At 46.2% G+C, this 22,887-nt stretch overlaps 1 protein-coding gene across 1 annotated transcript; it reads right to left on the bottom strand.

Annotated features, from left to right (window-relative positions):
- Positions 1-972: 972 nt before the first annotated feature.
- MS4A1 (membrane spanning 4-domains A1) lies at positions 973-16,137 on the bottom strand. The gene is made up of 7 exons (XM_077819824.1): positions 15,922-16,137; positions 11,813-11,965; positions 10,532-10,651; positions 5,391-5,453; positions 2,267-2,488; positions 1,662-1,736; positions 973-1,530 (listed from the first exon to the last, which is right to left on the bottom strand). Exons 2-7 carry the CDS (start codon positions 11,915-11,917, stop codon positions 1,435-1,437), a joined length of 681 nt encoding a protein of 226 aa, XP_077675950.1. The 5' UTR covers positions 11,918-11,965; positions 15,922-16,137; the 3' UTR covers positions 973-1,434.
- Between the last annotated feature and the right edge of the window lie 6,750 nt (positions 16,138-22,887).

Here is a 22,887-nt window from a genome sequence, read left to right as displayed (position 1 = left end):
TAGAGGGGAAGAAAGTGATCAGAAACAGTCAGCATGGATTCACCAAGGGCAAGTCATGCCTGACTAATCTAATTGCCTTCTATGAAGAGATAACTGGCTCTGTGGATGAGGGGAAAGCAGTGGACGTGTTATTCCTTAACTTTAGCAAAGCTTTTGACATGGGGAAATGTTTCAAAGTTGAAATGTGTCATTTTATTTAGAAATTCAGCTAGATTTAACTTAAAAAACCCACAACTTAAGGGTAAGAGACCCCAAAACAAAACAATTTGGATTGAACAAACATTTAATTTGACCCAAAACAAAGTTTTTGGTGGTGGTGGTGGCGGCTTTGGTTTCTTGCTGGGAAAAAAAAAGATTGTCATTTTGGGTTAACCTGAGAACAAAAATCTTGGCAGATTTTTTTGGTCAGCCACCAAATCAAAAAAAGTCAATTACTCACCCAGTTCTACTCACTAAAATAAAGGCTCCACAAACTGTCCCTGAGAGAAGCCAGACTTAAGGTAATTTGGGTTTTTTAAGAGTTACTTTCCACATTTTCTAATGTTGGGTTTCTTGTAAATTTAACCTTAGTATTGAATTGCCTGGCTTTTAGGTAACTAAGGGTAAAAATCCCTACAGGTGTCTTATTTAACTGATACCTACCCTCAGCCTTTAGTGCCAAATTCAAGCTGATCTTCACCAGAACTCTCCAGGGTCCTTCTCTTAAATGAAGGCTATTTTTCTAGGAAATTTCATCTTTCTACTGCTACCCATTTTGGCAAGAGAACCATTCAAAATAAAAAAAAAGAGTGGCATAAGAACTATTTTACAATTAGGGAATGTCATGTATTTGTCCCTCTATGCAGTCTCAGATGTAACTGAGCTACTTCCCCTTTTAAACTCCATGTGCACCTAAAAACAAACTGGGGCTTCGAAAATTTCAGCCTAACAGGGTGAAATTTGGGAGCAAAGAAAAAACCCAACCACCATCAATAGAGGTTGCTGCTGCTTTAATAGGTCTCTTCTGTTCTCCATGCTCTGTCTGGGAAACAGCTCACACCCTGTGACATTTCAACACAGTTACAATGTCTTCCAGGATTTCTAAAGTTGCCGTGAAATCCATCCCATTTGGGAGATGAGAGGTACACCCACCACTCCCATACACTCAGGTCAAGTGAGATTGAAAGAACCAACTCACAATACCTTTTCAACCCATTACTGAAGAAGCTGGCATAAGAGTCATTTAGGAGGTCTTTTCCAAGAGGATGGATAAAGCTAGTGAGTCATTATTGCCCATCTTCCCTTCTGCGTAAAAACACATGTGATCTCTGGACCAGACTCAGTAAGAGAGAGAAGGGCATCTTATCTGCAAGATGAGGGAGAGATTCAGGCACCACGCATATATGCTTTTTACCCATGAAAGCTGCTTGGAATTTGTTGGATGCTGCTGATAGACTACTGCCATGGAGGACTGGTTCCATTGCTGAACTGTGGTTGTGGGGGTGACAGCAAGGGAAACACTTGCTCTGCCTCATGATCCTGTGACTTATCCTGGAAGAAAAGACAAAATCACTACCTGGTGGGTCTCCTTGCCACCATCTTCCTTGTCCATCCACTCCCTCAGCCCAGACAAAGAACCCCCACCCTGATAGAGCCACTGACTTAACATCTTAAGTCCTCACCGAGTCGGAGGAGATAGCATCTTTAGAAACGATGTTCTGGATTACAGAGAAGATCAGCATCAAGGCCAAGATTCCCTATGCCACACAGCCAATAAGAGAGAGATACAATTAGTGACACTATCTGCTATGGACTAATAGGGCCAAAATCTGGTGTCATCTACACCAGTGTAAATCTAGAGTTAATTCCACTGAAGTCAATGCAGTTTGGATTCAGGGGAATTACACCAATATAACCAAGAGCAGAATTTAGCCCAAAAGAGAGAAAACACCACAAGGGCCTGAATGGGGAGACGAAAAACAAAACCCTATCAGTTTGCATAAAACAAGACTTGAACCTTCTCTAATGTTTCAGAGAGTTTAATGAGCATTTGCTACAATTATTTTCTAACAATGTTCCTCATGCTATCATGCATCCAAGTTCCAGACAGTGCCTGTTGTCTTTAAACATCTCCCATGCTAATACTAAGGTCCATGAGAGTCCAATGAACATGGATAACTCTCCAAATCCAAGCACTGACCCTCCCCTTAGATGCTGAGCCATCACCAGTTCTAAATAGCTCAGAAGACACAGAATTCATAGCACCTTGTGGAACCTCAGCACTTACCGTCTTGTAAGAACCGATGCTCTGACAGTAGTCCCAAGGGATGGGGCTTTCTTCACAGCGATGAGGGAGAAGGAAGCTGACTAAGTGGATTTTATCCAAAATTGGGATGGAAACTTTGTACTTGTTTAGAATGCAAATATTAATCAAATCAATTCCCAACATTATTCCTCCAGCTAATGAGGCAAGGAAGCTGATGGCATTCAACATATTGCTGCCTGCCTCCTGAAAGAGATATGCAGAGGGCACAGGTTAGGACAGTCATATCAATACCCAGACACATGGCCACTGAGTATTGAGCCATATACATACATAAGCACAGCAACCCATATTTGCAACATTCCAGCCTTCTTTTGCCCCATTCCCTCTGACTTCATCCCTCCACGCACAGATAAAGAGAACAACAAAATACACATATGGCAGAGAAGCACTCCCTTTTAATAGACAGAGTGATTAGCAACACTCTATGGTTAAGGTTGCCTGAGTGTGAAAGGGCTTTTTCAGTTACTTAGAACTTCGTCAAACTTTACACTTTCTAGGCTGCAATTTTCCATGTTTGTTTTAAGCCCATGAATGAACTTTTGGGGAAAATGTGAACAAAAACAGTTCAGCAATTTTTTTTAAAGTACTAACAGAGTGAAAAAAAATTACATCTTACCTTGGCCATCGGAAATAAATGATTAAATTGCTAAATGAAGGACAAAGTCAGGAAATGGTGAAGTTAAGTGCGCTAATCACACCTGGATTCTGTCTCCTTAATGGGCAATTTTACATAGTATCATAGGATTAGAGTTGTGCAAATCATGGACTTTTTGGTTCACTGGCAATTTTCAAAAATAAAAACAATTGTTTTGGCATCAAATCAAAATAAATTTTCAGCAAATCAAAAAAAATTCACTTTGAGCCAAATGAAACGTTTCATTACAATTGCAAACATTTTTTTAAAATATAAAAATAAAATTCGAGGATAATTTGATTTGAAAAGTCAGTTCAAACCATTTCAAAAATGTCAAAACATTTTTTTTCTGAATTTTTTTGTTTTGTTTGTTTTCTAAATAAACAATTCAGTGAAACCACCACGAACTGGTCAAGTGTGTGTGCCTGCAATCACAGAGTTTGTGGAATGGGGCAGCACCCACCTCTTGTGAGTGCCCCGCCACCCCCAATGGTTTCTTCGGTGAGTCTTCAGTGACTCAGCCATCCAGCCAAGCCACACAGACTGTCTGTAGGTGGAACATCATAAACCCCTTCCAGGGTAGGCACTCTTTACTTCCCCCAGCCCTGGTATGAGGCCACAGCCCCAGGACCTCCTCTCTGGAGACATTGTCTTCCTGCAGCCCTCCCTGGACTCAGTCCTTGTTCAGTCCCAGCAACCAGCCAGGAGCTCCTTCTTAGCACCCCCAGTTCCTTGCTGCACTGAGCTGTCCATGAGCCTCTGCTTTTTCACCCAACCAGGAACATAGTCCTCTTTTCCAGCTCCAGCGCTCCTTTTTATATAGAACTGCTGCCCCCTGATTGGCCACTCCTGCAGCCCTTCTGATTGGTTGCTTCCCCTGCAGTCACTCTAGGCCACTTGGAGGACTTCTCTTCTGCTCCTGTCTGGGATGGGGTGTGGAAGGACCATGAGGCTGCCAGCACGAGCCCTTTGGGCCTACTCCACCCCATCACAGCACTGAAGATTTACACCCCAGCTTGCTGAGCACTAACTCTCCATCTAGACAAGCCCTTAGAATTCCAATAACAGACCCTAGTTATAGGTGGCCATCTAGGTTGCCATCCCCAACTCTCCTGAGATTCCTTCCTCTTCCCCAGAGAAAACATGGCATAGACCCACTTCCTGGTCCCTAATAGGACAATTAATGCCTCCACAGGAAGGTAAATATCCACATCCTCTGGGCCCTCTCCTTTTAAAGGGAAGACTAATTCTGCAGATTAATTTAGACAGGATCCACAAAGGATCCTCAAACAAATGAAGTCTGGGTGCGGGGGAGGGAATCTGATTGCTCTGTATAAATACATCAGGTTGGTAAACACCAAGGACGGAGATGAGCTATTTAAGCTAAAGGACAATGTTGGCAAAGGAAGGAATGGGGATAAACAGGCCATGAATAAATTTAGGCTGGAAATGAGAGGAAAGTTTCAATTCATGCAGGGAGCAAGGATCTGGAACAGCCTCACAAAAGCAGGAGTGGGGGCTAACAACCCAACTAGTTTTAAGATGGAGCTTGGTATATTTATGTGTTGGATTCTATGATGTGGTTTCCCACCATGTCAGGTGCCTGGACTTGATTACCTAGCAGGTCCCTTCCAGTCCTATCTCCTATGTTCCTAAACAGCGGCTTTTGGGGAGTTATTTTAAATATCAGTCCAGAAGCTTTTTCCCAGACCCAGACCTAAGTTTGGGTCCACGTGGCCTAGTGATTAGAACTCCCAGTTTTCACCTAGATGGCTGGGTCTTGATGCCCGGTGTGGGGTGAAGATCCAAACCAAAATGACATTCAGTGAATGAGGCAGGAGGTCCATTCATGGAAGAGTTAAGCATAAAGAAAAATATTGAGCAGAGCTGGCTCATTCACTGAGCCCCATGCAACCCATGCTCTGAAATCAGGCTTGGTCATGCAGAGAAAACAAACTACTGCAATAATGCAGATGCACAAGGGGGCATTGTTAAAGTTGTGTGGGCAACCTTAACTTAGGCATTTTCTAGCTTTTGCATGCATTATGCCACATTTAATGCATATTTTTATAGAATCATAGAAGATTAGGGTTGGAAGAGACCTCAGGAGGTCATCTAGTCCAAACCCCTGCTCAAAGCAGGACCAATCCGAGCCAGGGCTTTGTCAAGCCGGGCCTTTAAAACCTCTAAGGATGGAGATTCCACCACCTCCCTAGTCTACCCATTATATGGAATCGTGTTTCAAGCAAACCCATGCGTACTTCTGCAGCAATCCGTCTCTCCTTGAGTGAGAGGGGAATTCGTTCAATTCTGAGTTTCACCTTTGCATGCTCCTCCCCATGGGACACCAGCCATATCCCGGAGGGCATTCTTGACAGACAAGGGCTCTGATTTCTCCCCTTAGTGTTAACTTGTAAGTCTCTCCCAATAACAGGATACTGCATAGCTCACCAGACCCTCTGTGATATTCGTTGCAGTTGCAGTTGCAGCTGAGAGGGACCCAGAAATGATGAACTGTAAAGAAAAGAGAAAATGATCATTAATTAAGGTGAGGGTCACTTTACAGTTTTAGATAAAGAGCTCCTCCCCGACCCATCTATAGGTCTGAACATTCCATCCACCCACCCTATCCATATACACCCACCAACCCCAAGCATACATACCCATCCCTCTCACAGCTTTCTCATCTGTCCATCTCATTGCCTAATCATAGAATAGAAGGGTTGGAAGGGACCTCAGGAGGTCATCCAGTCCAACTCCCTGCTCAAAGCAGGACAATCCCCAATTTTTTCCCCAGATCCCTAAAAGGCCCCCTCAAGGATTGAACTCACAACCCTGCATTTAGCAGGCCAATGCTCAAACCACTGAGCTATCCGTCCCCCCTGGACTACATCCTTCCTGTGACAAATTAGCCCAATTAGAGTGCCCTGGGCTGGGACTAACATGTCACTTCACCTACAGAAAGGAAGTTAAAATAAAACAGCTTGGTCCTATCCCTTGCATGTTAATTCAAGTGATCAGGGAGCAGCCAGTAGCCCCACTAATGTGCCAGTGATCAGAAAGCAACCAGTGGCCCATGGCAAGACATATGTCTGGGTCAAATCAAAACAAAAATAGGAACATCTTATGAAACATCTGTGTCTCTGTTCTCTCTCTCCCTCTTTGATAGAAGGATGTTGATTTATGATCTATTCAGCCCATAGGTAAATACGAGAATGCATCTGTCCAGAGTATCTATAATTAAGGTTGGATTCAGTTTTTCACTTAAAACATGGATTCAACCGCTTTGTCGTCGATGTCCAATATAGTGTTTCTGTAACACACACTGAGTCTTTGTCACTTTCTAGTGCCTGGTTCATATAAAAAGTTTTAGATTTACACAGCTTCCAGCTTATAGAATTTAGTTCTTTAGCATAAGCAGTAGAGGCTTTCAGTGTTTCCCGGTTCAAATCCCACTGCTGGCCCTAGCAGGATTGGTTACATATCATTCTCCACATTGCAGGGGTGGAGTAAAGACTGAATTTGCTGAAGATTTTCAACTAAAATCTGCTATTTAGTTTCTCAGGGGAAAATAATTAAAAATTGGACCTTTAAGCCTCCCCCCAGCATCTCACCTTCTTTTGGACTTTGTTTGCTAACAAGTGACTGTTTTTTTATCCCTGACAACTCCCATATTGCTAAACCACACTGCAAATTAGAGATAGTGTACATTTGAAGAAGTTAGGTTGCAGTTAAGCAAAGCTATGAAGGATCACTGTATCCTTTCTTTGCCATTGTTGCAGCAATTTTCCTTTACTCAAAATGACTGCCATTTTCCATGATTCACAATGGGATTGAAGCTACTCATGCCCTCAATAAACATGGTCACTGGCATATGCCTCTACTAAAAATGGCTGCCACATCCCATTGTTTCCATTGGAATTGAAGCCACAGATTGCCCTCAAGGAAGATGGCTGCCATTCCACTAAAGCCTTGCCACGTAAAAATGATGCTGCTTCTATGACCCCTCGGGTTGCTAGGTGTCCGGTTTTCGACCGGAATGGCCAGTCAAAAAGGGACCCTGGTGGTTCCGGTCAGCACCACTGACCTAGCTGTTAACAGTCTGGTTGGCAGCACAGCAGGGCTAAGGCAGCCTCCCTGCCTGATGAGGCTCCGTATGGCTCCCGGAAGCAGCTGCATGTCCCTGCTCTGGCTCCTATGCATAGGGGTACCCAGGGGGCTCCTCTGCATGCTGCCCCCGCCTCAAGCGCCGGCTCTGCTGCTCCCACTAGCCAGGAACCGCGGCCAATGGGAGCTGTGGGGGTGGTACCTGTAGACAGAGCAGCGCGCAAAGCGCCTGGCCTCACCTCTGTGCAGGAGCCAGAGTGGGGACATGCCGCCGCTTCCAGGAGCTGCCTGAGGTAAGCGTCTGCACCCGTAACCCCTCTGCCCCAACCCGGAGCCCCCTCACTCACTCTGAATCCCTCAGCCCAGAGCCCCCCTCCTGCACCTCAAACCCCTCATCCCTAAGCCAGAGCCCTCACCCCCCCCACACCCCAACCCCTTGCCCCAGCCCAGAGTCCCCTCCTGTACCCCAAATCCCTCATTCCCAGCCCCACACCAGAACCCGAACCCCTAGCCGGAGCCCTCACATCCCTGCACCCCAACCCCTGTGCCCCAGACCGGTGAAAATGAGCGAGTGAGTGAGGGTAGGGAGAGTGAATAACAGAAGGAGGAGGGATGGGATGAGTGGGGGCAGGGCTTCGGAGAAGGGGCAGGATGGGGGTAGGGTGTTCGGTTTTGTGTGAGTAGAAAGTTGGCAACCGTAATGAACACAACTTCCCATTGTTTCTGATAGGATTGAAGTCAGGGACTGTCCTTGAGGAAGATGGCTGTGCCATATGCTCTTTGTTTAGAAATCTGGACAGGAAACCATGAGGAGGAGGTAGTCTACGCTGCGGGCTCCCACTCAGTCAGTCAGAAGGAGTAGCAGCTATGGTTGCAGAGGAGTTACCGGCTTTGATACTAGGTGCTGTCTGGCCTCACTAGTAGCTCTGTGGCTTTGCAACCCTTGGAGCTGTGGCTGGCACAGAGCAGACACAGCACTTGACAAAAAGAAAAGGAGGACTTGTGGCACCTTAGAGACTAACAAATTTATTTGAGCATAAGCTTTCGTGAGCTACAGCTCACTTCATCAGATGCATTAGCTCACGAAAGCTTATGCTCAAATAAATTGGTTATTCTCTAAGGTGCCACAAGTACTCCTTTTCTTTTTGCGAATACAGACTAACACGGCTGCTACTCTGAAACCTGAACTTGACAGTCTACCCACAGCTTGGGAAAGTGGGCAGAGTTATGCTGGAGGTAGGAGCAGCAGGCCTCCTCCTCGCATTTCCCTCATGACCACACACCACACTCAACCGGCCGAATGCTGAGTGTTTGCTAGCGCTGCTGAGGTTAGGCCTCAGACTGAGGGGGATGAATTCACTGCCTGTAAAGTGTTTCCTTATCTCTTGAAGGCAGCCTGCTTCTATCAGTAGGCGTGGGCATTAAAATATGGTTAAGAGACAGGGCCACATTCCCTTGCCTTTAAGGGTTTGTGTCTCTGCTGCCCCTGGCTTACACTAGGGGCACAAGTTACAGGGAGCTGTAAGGGATACGCTGCTGATCCCCCAGAGCAGTTTATAGCAGCTGGGGTTCTCAGGGACCATATATCAACTGGGTGTTGGCAGAACACCCCTGCCCACCCCTCCTGAACCCTATCCTGCCTCTGCACTGAGGGATGTGCTAAAGGAATTGGTGGCTGTGATTGCAGAGCCATTGGCCATTATCTTTGAAAACTCGTGGTGAACGGGGGAAGTCCCAGATGACTGGAAAAAGGCTAATGTAGTGCCAATCTTTTAAAAAGGGAAGAAGGAGGATCCTGGGAACTACAGGCCAGTCAGCCTCACCTCAGTCCCCGGAAAAATCATGGAGCAGTTCCTCAAAGAATCAATCCTGAAGCACTTACATGAGAGGAAAGTGATCAGGAACAGTCAGCATGGATTCACCAAGGGAAGGTCATGCCTGACTAATCTAATCGCCTTCTATGATGAGATTATTGGTTCTGTGGATGAAGGGAAAGCAGTGGATGTATTGTTTCTTGACTTTAGCAAAGCTTTTGACACGGTCTCCCACAGTATTCTTGTCAGCAAGTTAAAGAAGTATGGGCTGGATGAATGCACTATAAGGTGGGTAGAAAGTTGGCTAGATTGTCGGGCTCAACGGGTAGTGATCAATGGCTCCATGTCTAGTTGGCAGCCGGTGTCAAGTGGAGTGCCCCAGGGGTCGGTCCTGGGGCCGGTTTTGTTCAATATCTTCATAAATGATCTGGAGGATGGTGTGGATTGCACTCTCAGCAAATTTGCGGATGATACTAAACTGGGAGGAGTGGTAGATACGCTGGAGGGCAGGGATAGGATACAGAGGGACCTAGACAAATTGGAGGATTGGGCCAAAAGAAATCTGATGAGGTTCAATAAGGATAAGTGCAGGGTCCTGCACTTAGGACGGAAGAACCCAATGCACAGCTACAGACTAGAGACCGAATGGCTAGGCAGCAGTTCTGCGGAAAAGGACCTAGGGGTGACAGTGGATGAGAAGCTGGGATGAGTCAGCAGTGTGCCCTTGTTGCCAAGAAGGCCAATGGCATTTTGGGATGTATAAGTAGGGGCATAGCGAGCAGATCGAGGGACGTGATCGTCCCCCTCTATTCGACATTGGTGAGGCCTCATCTGGAGTACTGTGTCCAGTTTTGGGCCCCACACTACAAGAAGGATGTGGATAAATTGGAGAGAGTCCAGCGAAGGGCAACAAAACTGATTAGGGGTCTGGAACACATGACTTATGAGGAGAGGCTGAGGGAACTGGGATTGTTTAGTCTGCAGAAGAGAAGAATGAGGGGGGATTTGATAGCTGCTTTCAACTACCTGAGAGGTGGTTCCAGAGAGGATGGTTCTAGACTATTCTCAGTGGTAGGACAGGACAAGGAGTAATGGTCTCAAGTTGCAGTGGGGGAGGTTTAGGTTGGATATTAGGAAAATCTTTTTCACTAGGAGGGTGGTGAAACACTGGAATGCGTTACCTAGGGAGGTGGTAGAATCTCCTTCCTTAGAAGTTTTTAAGGTCAGGCTTGACAAAGCCCTGGCTGGGATGATTTAATTGGGGATTGGTCCTGCTTTGAGCAGGGGGTTGGACTAGATGACCTCCTGAGGTCCCTTCCAACCCTGATATTTTATGATTCTATGATTCTATGTGGGACAGGATGGGTAGAAGTCAGCTCTGCTAGTTGTCTGCCTGCTGGGGATTCCCCCATGCCAGGGATATTCCCAGCAAGGGAAGATTCTGTTCCCATTGCTCTGCCCAAGTGGTGCGACTGTGGTGCACCGAATCTGCATGGCAGTATTTATGGAGACCATATTTAGAATCCACGAAGCCACCCTTCCACTGCTTTTCTCAATACCACGTTTATTCAGCCATCAATCCATAACTCCACATCATTCCTATCTCTAGAGCCAGCATCCATTTAGCCACCCCTGTGTTTCAGCAATAATAATTCCATGTATTCCACTTACAAGCGCTGCTCCCCAGAACGGATACCAGGAAGCCATGCACAGGGGGAGAGATTCTTTTGAGGAGAAGAACAAGATGCCCCCAAGGCCAAGGTGTATTAAGGCGACGATGATCTGTATGGCCTGCAGGGAGAGAACAAAGTCAGTACAGTCAGTAAGGTTCTCCTAATGATAAGCACTTACCCACCTCCGAAGGTGCCCAAAGCATTACATGTTAATTAATTAGACACATTAATTAGTTAAACCTCACAACTCCCTATGGAGTTGAAAGGGGCTACCAGCTGCCGTCACTGGCTCTTGGATCCAAACACAATCACAAACCTCATTACAGCTAATGGATGGGCCAAGCACATTCCTTCAGGCTCAACAGAAGGTGCACTCAAGGCCGTTTATGTAGTAAAGACAGCAGAAAACAATGAAGGCTATTGCCCAAGGCAATAGGTTCATGGCAGGTCAGAACTAAACCATGTGGTCTGTGGGATTTTCCTGGTTGCAAACACAAGGGCTAGGAGATTGGTTGCAGCTCTCTGTGTTGGAGGCAGAGAAAAGCCAGGAGAAGCAGTTGCAAGTGTGACCCTGAGAGGAAACAGAGGAGAATTGTTTGGGCACAGAGCTTACTGGAGAGGCAGACATTGGGGATTTCTGAGCCAGGAAGCTGCCTGTTACTGTTTGGTTCTACTGTGTTCAGGGAAAGAGGACTTTGTGGACATTCTTTGTAAATAAACAAGATCACACCAAAGAATATACCTGGCTTAGCATCAATTTCTCACCCTCATGGAAACAACTCCGCAACGCCCTGAATATTGGCTAACTGCTCATGCCAAAGGCTAACAGTACAGATATTAAGTTATTAAGTGAGTATTATGTTATTAAGAGAGGGGGAAACTGAGACACTACAGCAGTTAAGTGGCTTGCCCAGGACCTCACTGATTCAGAAACCAAGCATTATTCCCACACTCCTAGGGGGATTAGAAGCATTGCAGAATGAGTTGTTTGGAAACCTCACCGTAAAAAACCCACCACCTAATGCAATGTTCTTAACTAGTTTGAATTGTCTCTTCCCCAGGCAAGGTGTGGGTGCATCGCATTAGCCTCTGCATTAGTGAAGATCAACCCCAATTTCCTCCCTCCTCGAGGCCATATCATGTCCCCCCTCTTTTGGCTCATGGGGTGGTGGTTCATATGAGGTTTGGCAGCCCCTTAGGGGAACAGCAGACATTCCTCCACAGTGAAATGGGTGCCCCATCTCCCATGCATGCAGGTTTGAGAAGGTGGCAGATTTACCCCTAGTGCCTCATTCTTTCTTGGGAATTTCTTCTGAGTGTCATCAGGGCTGTGTGGGGGGATGAGCAGGGTCACATTGTTAGCCGCAGTCCCGGGAAAGGCCATGGCATATCAATGGCTGCTGGGGAGAGACACAGCAGAGACACAGCTTATCTAGGGAGAGAGATCAAGAGAGGTTAATTTATGAGCAACCAGATCACTACTGAAATCATTGTTACATCATATTGACTTGGCGTGGGCTGTTCATCTCCAGCGACATGGATCCCATGTCCCAGTCTGCTTGCAAGCTGGGGCACAGGGAGCGTTCTGTAGCACACAGGAAGGGCACATCTCTATATCTTCCCCATGCCCCACCTTTCTATGGGGGAACCACAGAGTTACCACTGTGTAAGGCCCCCTTTATAGCTGCCAATTTGGTTTAAGGGCTGTTTTTCAGCTTACACTAAATGGGAAATCCATCTAGGGGCAGATTCTGATCTCGACTGCACTAGTGTAAATCCTGAGTCACTTTCTTAAGGCTGGTTGTTGGTGTAGCCAATGGCCCCCTCCCCCACTGGATTTCAGCTGGTGTGACGGAGAGCAGAACCTGGCCCTGACAGTCAGTGGCTATCCAAGGAGCACGTTTGTACTGAATGACTGCAAGATGGCTGGGTGAATGGGGAAGAGATCCCATTGAGCCAGTTGGCTTTGTATGCCTGCAGCTGTTTTTCTTCTTACTCTGTCTTTTAGGTTAAGACTTTTCAAAACTGATCTTCAGTTTTCCTTGGAGGGTCTAGACATCCAGAGCCAGAGCCTCAGCTGAAGTCACTGACATCAGAAGAGGATCTGACACCTAGCACCCAATCAATAGTGGATATAGAAAGGAGAATATGTGAAATAGGTATGTGTCTAGGGATGTTTGTAATACCTCATCCACTGGTGGACCCTTCCATTGCCTCAGTTTCCCCACTGGGAATTTGAATTATGCTCCCCTTCCAACATAAACTAACAGCTTAACTCAAAACCAAGCTCACTAGTCCATTGCATCCCTCCTTGGCTTCTAATTCCCTCTTAGGAGTTTTGCTCCTGCCCCATACACAGATAGTTCCAGCCAGGCATTTCCTTCTGGGTGGCTTAGATAATCTCTTCCCTACTCCCCTGTGGTCCCCTGCAGGTCTCTCTCACTTCCCAGGCCCCGAAAGCAAGAGAGTCTCCCTTCCACTTCTTTGAGTCTCTTCCTCAACCTGGCCTGTATGTCCCAATAGGCTTGTGTCTGAATCACATGCTACCATCATGTGACCCCAGGACTTGTTCCCTTCACCTGGGGAGATGGGCTAAGCCTGGCCCAGGTGCAGCTGAGCCCTGGCCCCCTTAAAGGGCCAGCTGCCCCTGTGACTAGGACTAAGGCCGAGATCTACAAAGGTATTTAGGCTCCTAACTTCCACCGTCAATGGAAGTTAGGAGTCTAAATACTTTTGTAGATCTGGGCCTAACTCCCCACAGCACTGCCCTTTGAGTTGCCATTCACATCCCTGCAAACTGAGTGTAAAACAGTGCCATTCTGCTGTGCACACTCATTTTGCAGTGATGTAAATGACAACACAAGTTGCTGGGCAATGATGAATTAGACCCGAAGGCACTGAAGTTTGGAAGATGTCAACCAGAGTAGCTCCAGGGAAGTCAGTGGTCCTATGTCAATTTACACCAGCCTTAAAATCATTGAATCATAGAAGATTAGGGTTGGAAGAGACCTCAGGAGGTCATCTAGTCCAATCCCCTGCTCAAAGCAGAACCAACACCAACTAAATCATCCCAGCCAGGTCTTTGTCAAGCTGGGCCTTAAAAACCTCTAAGGATGGAGATTCCACCATCTCCCTAAGTAACCCATTCCAGTGCTTCACCACCCTCCTAGTGAAATAGTCCAAATAGTCTAATAATATCCAACCTAGACCTCCCTGACTGCAGCTTGAGACCATTGCTTCTTGTTCTGTCATCTGCCAGCACTGAGAACAGCCTAGCTCCATCCTCTTTGGAACTGCCCTTCAGGTAGTTGAAGGCTGCTATCAAATCCCCGCCCCCCCCCACCCTCCCGCAATTCTTCTCTTCTGCAGACTAAACAATCCTAGTTCCCTCAGCCTCTCCTCATAAGTCATGTGCCCCAGCCCCCTAATAATTTTTGTTGCCCTCCGCTAGACTCTCTCCAATTTGTCCACTTTCCAATTTCTTTCTTTTCCAGTTTCTCTCATTTACATGGGAACAAACCAGAAATAACCCAGCTGAAGTCAGTGTAAAGTGAGTGCAAGAGAAGAGAATCAGGTCCTTGGTTTTTATCTGCCAGCACAAGATCCTCTCTCCTCTGTGTCTGTAGAGCTCATTGCTAGTCTGTGCAACTGCACCTTGTTCATTTCACAAATGCTTTCTCGCTCCTTTCACAAGCCCCTTCTGATATCTTTGCTCCATCTGGAGCTTGCTGCTTTTGACCACAGCATCACCGCAGTGTGCTAAGAGTAGGGAGGTTTTCCTTCCTGAGCAGCATTCAACACAAGCAGAGAGGAAGTAGCCAATGGTATTTCTTTGTACTTATCAGCCTTAGTAGAATCTACTGTTCTCTCTGGTCAGGAGAGGCCATGAAGTATTTTAAAAGCTGAGATTACAGAATAAAGGGGGAAGGGACCGAAATCACTCTTGTCCTTCCATCAGTTTCGTGCATCTCCCCTGTTCCACTAAAGAGAGCTAGCTCATGTGGGCGAGAGGCATAGGTAGCAGTCATCTGACTGGCGGTGTCCTCTGTTGATTGAGTCCCCATGGGGAAGCATACACCATAGGGGTTCCTCTGCTTCCCAGAGCAACTTCAGTGTGCATGGTGCCTGAAGGAGCCAGGTAGGGCACAGGCAATAAGATCTCCTGCTGCACAGCACAGGGAGGGGGAAATTCATCAGGATCCACAGAAGAAAAATAGTCGGGGGAGTGAGTTTATACAGCAAACAGAAAATCAATCTTGCTGCTGCTCCACACCTCCCATTCCCCCAAAGCTTCAGAGCCTGCCTCTTCTACAAACCCCCACATTCACCTCTGCCTCTCTCCCCACTCGTGCTTTGGAAAGGGAAGCAGCCACCGCTTGGGAAGGGAAGCAGCCACCGCTTGGAAAGGGAAACATTTCCATTTTCAGGGCATGCGTTGTTCGGGGGCAGAGAGCTTTGCTCCCTGGGTAAGTGCACATGGTGCAAAGAGGCGTAATGTGGTCAGCTGGGCCCGACTCCACAGAGTGTATCTTGCCAATGTAACAAGCATGTTCATGGCTCCATCCTGCTCCTGCTGAAATCAGCTGGACTTCCATCACTGAGTGCAAACCCTCCGTGCTCAAGAAAGCATGAGAGTTTGTTCTTGGTACAGTGGCAACTCCTCTCCAATCACCAAGTGGCACAAGGCAATATCTACCTAAGGTCTTTAGCTTCACAACACCCCTGTGAGGCAGGGCAGTGCTGTTGTCCCCATTTTACAGTCAGGGAACTGGAGCACAGAGATATTCAGTGGCTTGCCCAGCATCACACAAGAAGTCTGTAGAAAAGCAGGAAATTGAACCTAGGTCTCCTCAGTCCCAGATGGATGTGCTAACCCCTGAACAATCCCATCTCTCATAGATCATACATGGAATTCCATGTAATAACCCTGTGCTTACCTAGGTATTTCTACAACACTTATACCATCAATGCAGTGAACTGTACTAAGAAGCATTGGACTGGGTTCTGATCTCATTTTAGCTGGAGTAAATCAGGAGTAACTTAAATGGAGTCACTCCAGATTTAAACCTATGCCACTGGGATCATGATCTGACCCCAAATGTGCCATAAATCACATGCCCTTCAACCCCATTAATTCCAGGGGCATTGTATATGAGGTAAGCTAGGGTGAAATTTGAGCCATTCATGGTAACACATTAATTTCAGAACCACACTGTCATTCACCCCGAAAGTCAAAAAGCCATTTCATCCATTCCTCAGAGCTTGGAGAAGAATCTGTTGGTCTCTTGACATTTCCTGAGCTAACAAACTTTCATTAAAGCTTCTTGCAGGTAAGAGACTGTGAAATTATTGATGCACATTAGCTAGTACATGAAATTAACAAGATACCTGTCCCGTCGACCACCAACGCCGCCTTTGTTGCGTAGCAATGAAGAGCTGGACAAGGTCCAAATGTAGATTCAAAAAGCCACTTCCTATTCCTTGTCTGAGTGAAGACAAACAGGAGAGCGGGGCTGGGACCCAGCTTTATCTCAGGCAGCAGAAATAGAGAGGGAAGACGCCTCCAAAGGAAACATAGGATTTATCTGCCTTTCTTTCAGGCTTCTTGCCTCTCCTCTTAGCTTCTTGTAGACAACTGGGTGCTCAACTTGTGCTGCACGGTCATGTGGTTTCAGAATACGATCAGAAACGAAACATTCATTTCCTGCCAGAACAAAAGTAAAGGAACTAGACGTGGTGAATTGATTATTTTAGTGCCATGATGGGTGGCCGAGGGAGCCAGCCAAACAATCAAAGATCAGAGCATCTCTCTGCCCCAAGGGCTCTTCTTGGGAGCACTCCTGGTCCCATTACAGCTGAATGGGAGTTTTGTCTTTGACTTCAATAGGACAGGTCTCTTTGGCCCAGATCTTCCAACGTGTACAGATGCCCAACACTCATTGATGTCAGTGGGAGTTAGATGCCATTGAGGATCTGGGCCTCAGTGTTTAAAAGAAATTCGTGGGCCAGATTTTCTACTAGTGTAAATGGGGTGGGGAAGATCTCTATTGACTTCTCTAGAGTGTCATCCATTGGCATCAGCAGAGAAATTGTTGTATGTGTGTGTGAAACACACACACACACATACAGTCAAAAAGAAAAGGAGGACTTGTGGCACCTTAGAGACTAACAAATACAGTCAGTGGCTCTTTGCAGGCAGGTACCCTGAGTTTATCTGTTGCTGCTTCCCATTTGGTTGGAGCCATCTCCATCCAGCCATTCCCACGACACGGCCAACAAAGGCTTCTTTAGCGCAGTGGCTGTTGATCAGGGTGTGGCGAGAATGCTGCTGCTGTTACGAATTACACCTTGTAGGACACGCACACAAGTGCTACGAATTACACCTGGTAGGACACGCACACAAGTGCTACGAATTACACCTGGTAGGACACGCACATAAGTGCTACAAATTACACCTGGCAGGACACGCACACAAATGCTGCGAATTATACCTGATAGGACACGCACAGTTCGAATCTAGGCTGAGGCAGAGAAACAAAGTCCACAACTGCAGAGTTCCCAAAAGACACTAAGTTTATTACGCTCGAGCGTGGTGCCCCCCTGCTAGCCAGGAGGGGACCCTGAATGCAGATTATACAAAGGTTATATACCTTTTAGCAAAGCATGTTGCCCTCGTGCATCGGAAACCTTAGCCAATAAACAAACCCTTGTTTTATCTACCACCTATCCCTGCTTGGTGCATTCCTCGTGCTATACCAGTATGTTAATTACACAGCATGGTCCTAAAGCCATGCATCAGTAACTTTTATTATCAGGATGGGAGGCCTCACATCAAGGCCAAGAAACCGGGAGTTAAAGACTGACAGAAACCAGATACTGGGAGACAAGGCAGGCTGGAGACAAGGAGGAGGATTTTCACAGGGATTCAATATCTAAGGATTACTCCTCCTGATGTATGATGTGCTGGCATTTAAACAATGGTGGGCCCCAAACCAAAATGGAGTCACATGTGCTAACTTTTCCTTAACACTGCCCACACTCCGATAGGCTGGAGGGGTCGGATTGCTGCGCACTCAACTGGCTTTCAGCCAGCCGCTGGTGGCCCCTGAGAAAGTTGTCCAAGAGTCATGATTGGCTGGGTTGGTCCTTGCTCATCAATCAGTTGCCAGGGCAGCAGTGGGCTGGGTGAGGGTTACATGACCTAGATGAGGAAGTCACCAGCATCCCGTGGTATGAGTGTAGTTGCTGGGTCCAGTGAGGCCTTTTTGTATTCCCTGTATCTGCTGCCACTGGCTTTCACAATGGCTGTTCTGAGTGGCCATCATGGAGGGTTAACCTTCCTCAGCCATTGGACTTTCCCTGCCACCTGGTAGAAGAATCATAGAATCATAGAATATCAGGGTTGGAAGGGACCTCAGGAGGTCATCTAGTCCAACCGCCTGCTCAAAGCAGGACCAACCCCAACTAACTGGTGTCTAGATTGGCCTGTGGGAGCTGCATGTCCAGTTTCTATGCAGATGCCCATGAAGATTTCTAAGCAGTTTCACCAGCAAGAGATTTCCCTATTGACTGGTCCATCCCTCACAAGCCCAGTCTTCTGCAGCCTGGACCCAGGTAGCAGCACTCCCCGTCTGATGATTTCTGACCTGTGGGGGTGGATTGTAGAGCTGCGATGCTCTAGACATTGTAATAATTGTCTCTGCAAGCCACAGTCCCACCAGAGATAAATCCCACCAATGAAAACCGCAGACAGTCACGTGCTGAGCTAAAGGGAACGATAGCTCCACAGGGCCTAGCGGTTCTACAGAGCTCTTTATAGAAGCCGCATCCATGTATCAGTCTAACGGTCACCTGCCCTTGTAAAGAGGCTTTGCTTTAAAATATGTTAGGTCCCACTCAGAAACCTGTGACCATATTACCTCCTGCAGCCCTGAGCCAACCCCACCCTAGCACCCTAGCCAAGTGATAGACATGGACAGATGAATAAATACGAGGCGGAGCATGAATCAGAAGTACTGAGCGCCCCCCACAGCTCCCACTGATAAAAGAGAGAGCAAGGGGCAGGCTAAGCACTTTGAAAATCTAGCCCAAAGGCTCAGATCCTCAAAGGTTTTACGCCTCTAGCACCCATGGATTTGAATGGATCTGGTTCTAATTGTCTATGGGCCAGATCCCCCGCTGGTGTAAATCAGTGCTACTCCACTGGAGTCGATAGCTTCAGTAGCTGTGCTTCATGGCTTTAGTTTGGCTGTGGTACACTCCTTCCAGTGGTTTACCGTAGACCAGATAACTTAATCCCTTCCCCAGCGAGATCTGTCTCTATTTGGGATATTTGATGAGTTGGCCTTGAACCCTGTAAAAGCCCATATGTCCTGTGGAGACAAGGGGGCTGTACTGACCTCCCCTGGGTCTTGCTGTGAGCAATCAGCTCGGGTGATGGTTTTCCTGCTCTTAATATGCTTCGCAAATTGAAAAAACCTGAGCTTTGCAGCTGGCTGTGGTGGTTTCCGCTACGTCAAAACACAAACACGCAGACTTGACAACAACAAAGCGAATTCAAAGAATTGACGGTACATTGTGTCAGTTATGAAACAAACAGTGTTCCAGCTGGGTCCTCACTCCTCCCCTGGATCTACTGCACGTCAGCTTTCACTAAGGGGCAAATCCTCATGTGGTGTCAAGAGATGTCATTTACTACAGGGCAAGGAGGGCAGTTGCCCCCTCCAGATTGTGGTTTGCCTTGCCCACCGCCCCCCCGCCAGACTTTTCTTAGGTCTATGTGCTCCATTTTTGCCCTCTCCCCGCTCTGACTTTGCAGGAAATAACATAATCACACATAAGATGATTGCATTTCCCAAGCTATATAATCAATCATAAACTTTTCTTCACAAACATATAGAAGAAGTGCAGTTTTTCAAACATTGTTCTTTTCTGATCTAGCAGTACAGAATGCAGTTGATTGCAATGTGATGTAGTCACGCAGCTCTCAAACCTTCACCATGCTGGTGGGCACTCATTAGTCATCTATTGCCTCCTCTCCCCTATGAGTTTTTCTTAAATGACACCCCAGTGGTGTCACTTGTCATAGCGCATTGACCTCAAGCCAACAGAGCTATAACAATTGACAGCAGCTGAGGATCTGTCTCTAAGTATTTTTCTTGGAACCTTCTTGACTCTTTATCACTTAATTAAGTATATAACACTAGCTGAAAGCCCAAGCTGTAATTTACTGGCTGAGAACTTAAAAAATTGGACGGTAACAGATGGTGAATCCCAGTGATGAATCAAGCTGGTAATATTCTGATCAAAAAGAGCTCTCAGCCACGCTTGTAGCCACTTCCATCACTTCACGCTGGCTCAACAGGCTTCTGAGTGACAATCCTGGAAGTTTATTAAATATATGGTTTGCAAATAAACACGGCAAGCCTGCTCTGCCACAGTTTATGGGTTTGTAGTGTATAGGAATGGGATAACATCCCTTTAAATAGTTTGGAGTCATCTAGTGAACCTCAATGTCTTCTATGGGAGAAGCCACCAGAACTCAACAGACCATATATATATAGCTAGGCCTTATGTGTTAGTAAACATAGTTATCTGGAACTCAGCTGTGCCCGTGCTGATTCCTGCTATTCTTAGTGTTATGCAGAGAGCAAAGACACTGCTGCAGTCATGTTCTTCGTTGCACATAAGTATTTGGAGGCCATCATTTTATTCGGGAAAGCAGCTGCAAGTCCTGATAGCTTCACAAATTTTAGCCCAAATTAGAATTAATTACAGAGATAAGTTATTGCTCTCTGTTACTGGTTATTCTCCTGCTTCAAAGGTTTTACCCATCTAGTCAAGGACCAGCAGCAATACCACCTGACTGAGGTGACTAATCACACAGCACAACAGCGCAAAGTGAACAACCCCATAAACTGAAATCTCTGCAGGCAGCTGCAAAGAACAAACTTGTGAGGAAAAAAATCACACATGCTCCCCACCAGGGAGAATGACTCAGTCCATCTGCAAAAAGAAAAGGAGGACTTGTGGCAGCTTAGAGACTAACCAATTTATTTGAGCATAAGCTTTTGTGAGCTACAGCTCACTTCATCGGATGCATGCAGTGGAAAATACAGTAGGGGGATTTTATATACACAGAGAACATGAAACAATGGGTGTTACCATACACACTGTAACGAGAGTGATCGGGTAAGGTGAGCTATTACCAGCAGGAGAGAAAAAAAACCTATTAAAATGGTAATCAAGGTGGGCCATTTCCAGCAGTTGACAAGAGCGTGTGAGGGGGAAAAATAAACATGGGGAAATAGTTTTACTTTGTGTAATGACACATCCACTCCCAGTCTTTATTCAAGTCTAATTTAATGGTGTCCAGTTTGCAAATTAATTCCAATTCAGCAGTGTCTCGTTGGAGTCTGTTTTTGAAGTTTTTTTGTTGTAATATTGCGACTTTTAGGTCTGTAATTGAGTGACCCGAGAGATTGAAGTGTTCTCCAACTGGGTTTTTGAATGTTATAATTCTTGACATCTGATTTGTGTCCATTTATTCTTTTACGTAGAGACTGTCCAGTTTGGCCAATGTACATGGCAGAGGGGCATTGCTGGCACATGATGGCATATATCACATTGGTAGATGTGCAGGTGAACGAGCCTCTGATAGTGTGGCTGATGTGATTAGGCCCAATGACGGTGTCCCCTGAATAGATATATGGACACAGTTGGCAACAGACTTTGTTGCAAGGATAGGTTCCTGGGTTAGTGTTTTTGTTGTGTGGCATGTGGTTGCTGATGAGTATTTGCTTCAGGTTGGGGGCCTGTCTGTAAGCAAGGACTGGCCTGCCTCCCAAGATCTGTGAGAGTGATGGGTCATCCTTCAGGATACGTTGTAGATCCTTGATGATGCGTTGGAGAGGTTTTAGTTGGGGGCTGAAGGTGATGGCTAGTGGCGTTCTGTTATTTTCTTTGTTGGGCCTGTCCTGTAGTAGGTAACTTCTGGGTACTCTTCTGGCTCTGTCAATCTGTGTCTTCACTTCAGCAGGTGGGTATTGTAGTTGTAAGAATGCTTGATAGAGATCTTGTAGGTGTTTTTCTCTATATGAGGGGTTGGAGCAAATGCGGTTGTATTTTAGGGGTTGGCTGTAGACAATGGATCATGTAGTGTGGTCTGGATGAAAGCTGAAGGCAAGTAGGTAAGTATAGGGGTCAGTAGGTTTCCGGTATAGGGTAGTGTTTATGTGATCATCACTTATTAGCACTGTAGTGTCCAGGAAGTGGATCTCTTGTGTGGACTGGTCCAGGCTGAGGTTGATGGTGGGATGGAAATTGTTGAAATCATGGTGGAATTCCTCAAGGGCTTCTTTTCCATGGGTCCAGATGATGAAGATGTCATCAATGTAGCGCAAGTGGAGTAGGGGCATTAGGGGACGAGAGCTGAGGAAGCGTTGTTCTAAGTCAGCCATAAAAATGTTGGCATACTGTGGGGCCGTGCGGGTACCCATAGCAGTGCCGCTGATTTGAAGGTATACATTGTACCCAAATGTGAAATAGTTATGGGTGAGGACAAAGTCACAAAGTTCAGCCACCAGGTTTGCTGTGACATTATCGGGGATACTGCTCCTGATGGCTTGTAGTCCATCTTTGTGTGGAATGTTGATGTAGAGGGTCACATGTTCTTGTCAACTGCTGGAAATGCCCCACCTTGATTACCACTACAAAAGGTTCTTTTTCTCTCCTGCTGGTAATAGCTCACCTTACCTGATCGCTCTCGTTACAGTGTGTATGGTAACACCCATTGTTTCATGTTCTCTGTGTATATAAAATCCCCCTACTGTATTTTCCACTGCATGCATCCGATGAAGTGAGCTGTAGCTCACGAAAGCTTATGCTCAAATAAATTGGTTAGTTTCTAAGGTGCCACAAGTACTCCTTTTCTTTTTGCGGATACAGACTAACACGGCTGCTACTCTGAAATCAGTCCATCTGATAATTTACCCACAAACAGAGTTGTGCAAGTAACAGGTTTTTCAGTTCACTGGCAATTCCTGGAGGTGCAGGAAAGTCTAAAAAAGTTTGGTTTGGGTTGAAAAGAAAATGACATTTTTGGCAAGTCAAAAGTTAAAAAAAAACAACGCATGTTTTGACAAAATAAAATGTTTTGTTTTAATCCCACCCATTTTAAATTTTTTAAAGGAAATTTTGAAACAAAAATTTATTTTGGACCCCTGCCCCCCCAAGTTTAGTTTTGAAAATGTGTAAACAAAATTGGGAGGGGGGTTGGAATTTTTTTAGGTTTATTTCCAACAATTTCCAAACAATTTGGCAACATGGACATGAATTCACCTGTTGTTTTTTGGT

The sequence above is a fragment of the Eretmochelys imbricata genome, chromosome 6 (genome assembly GCF_965152235.1).
Source record: "Eretmochelys imbricata isolate rEreImb1 chromosome 6, rEreImb1.hap1, whole genome shotgun sequence".
Classification (NCBI taxonomy): domain Eukaryota; kingdom Metazoa; phylum Chordata; order Testudines; family Cheloniidae; genus Eretmochelys; species Eretmochelys imbricata.
This window is presented reverse-complemented; position numbering and strand designations above follow the sequence as displayed.

Excerpts from the sequence above, each read along its gene's own strand:
- MS4A1 (XM_077819824.1), bottom strand. The coding sequence starts at position 11,917 with ATGGCCTTTCCCGGGACTGCGGCTAACAATGTGACCCTGCTCATCCCC. Across the intron at positions 10,652-11,812 it reads GAAAGAATGAGGCACTAGGG|GCCATACAGATCATCGTCGC; the intron begins GTAAATCTGCCA and ends CTCTCCCTGCAG. Across the intron at positions 2,489-5,390 it reads CGAATATCACAGAGGGTCTG|GAGGCAGGCAGCAATATGTT; the intron begins GTGAGCTATGCA and ends TATCTCTTTCAG.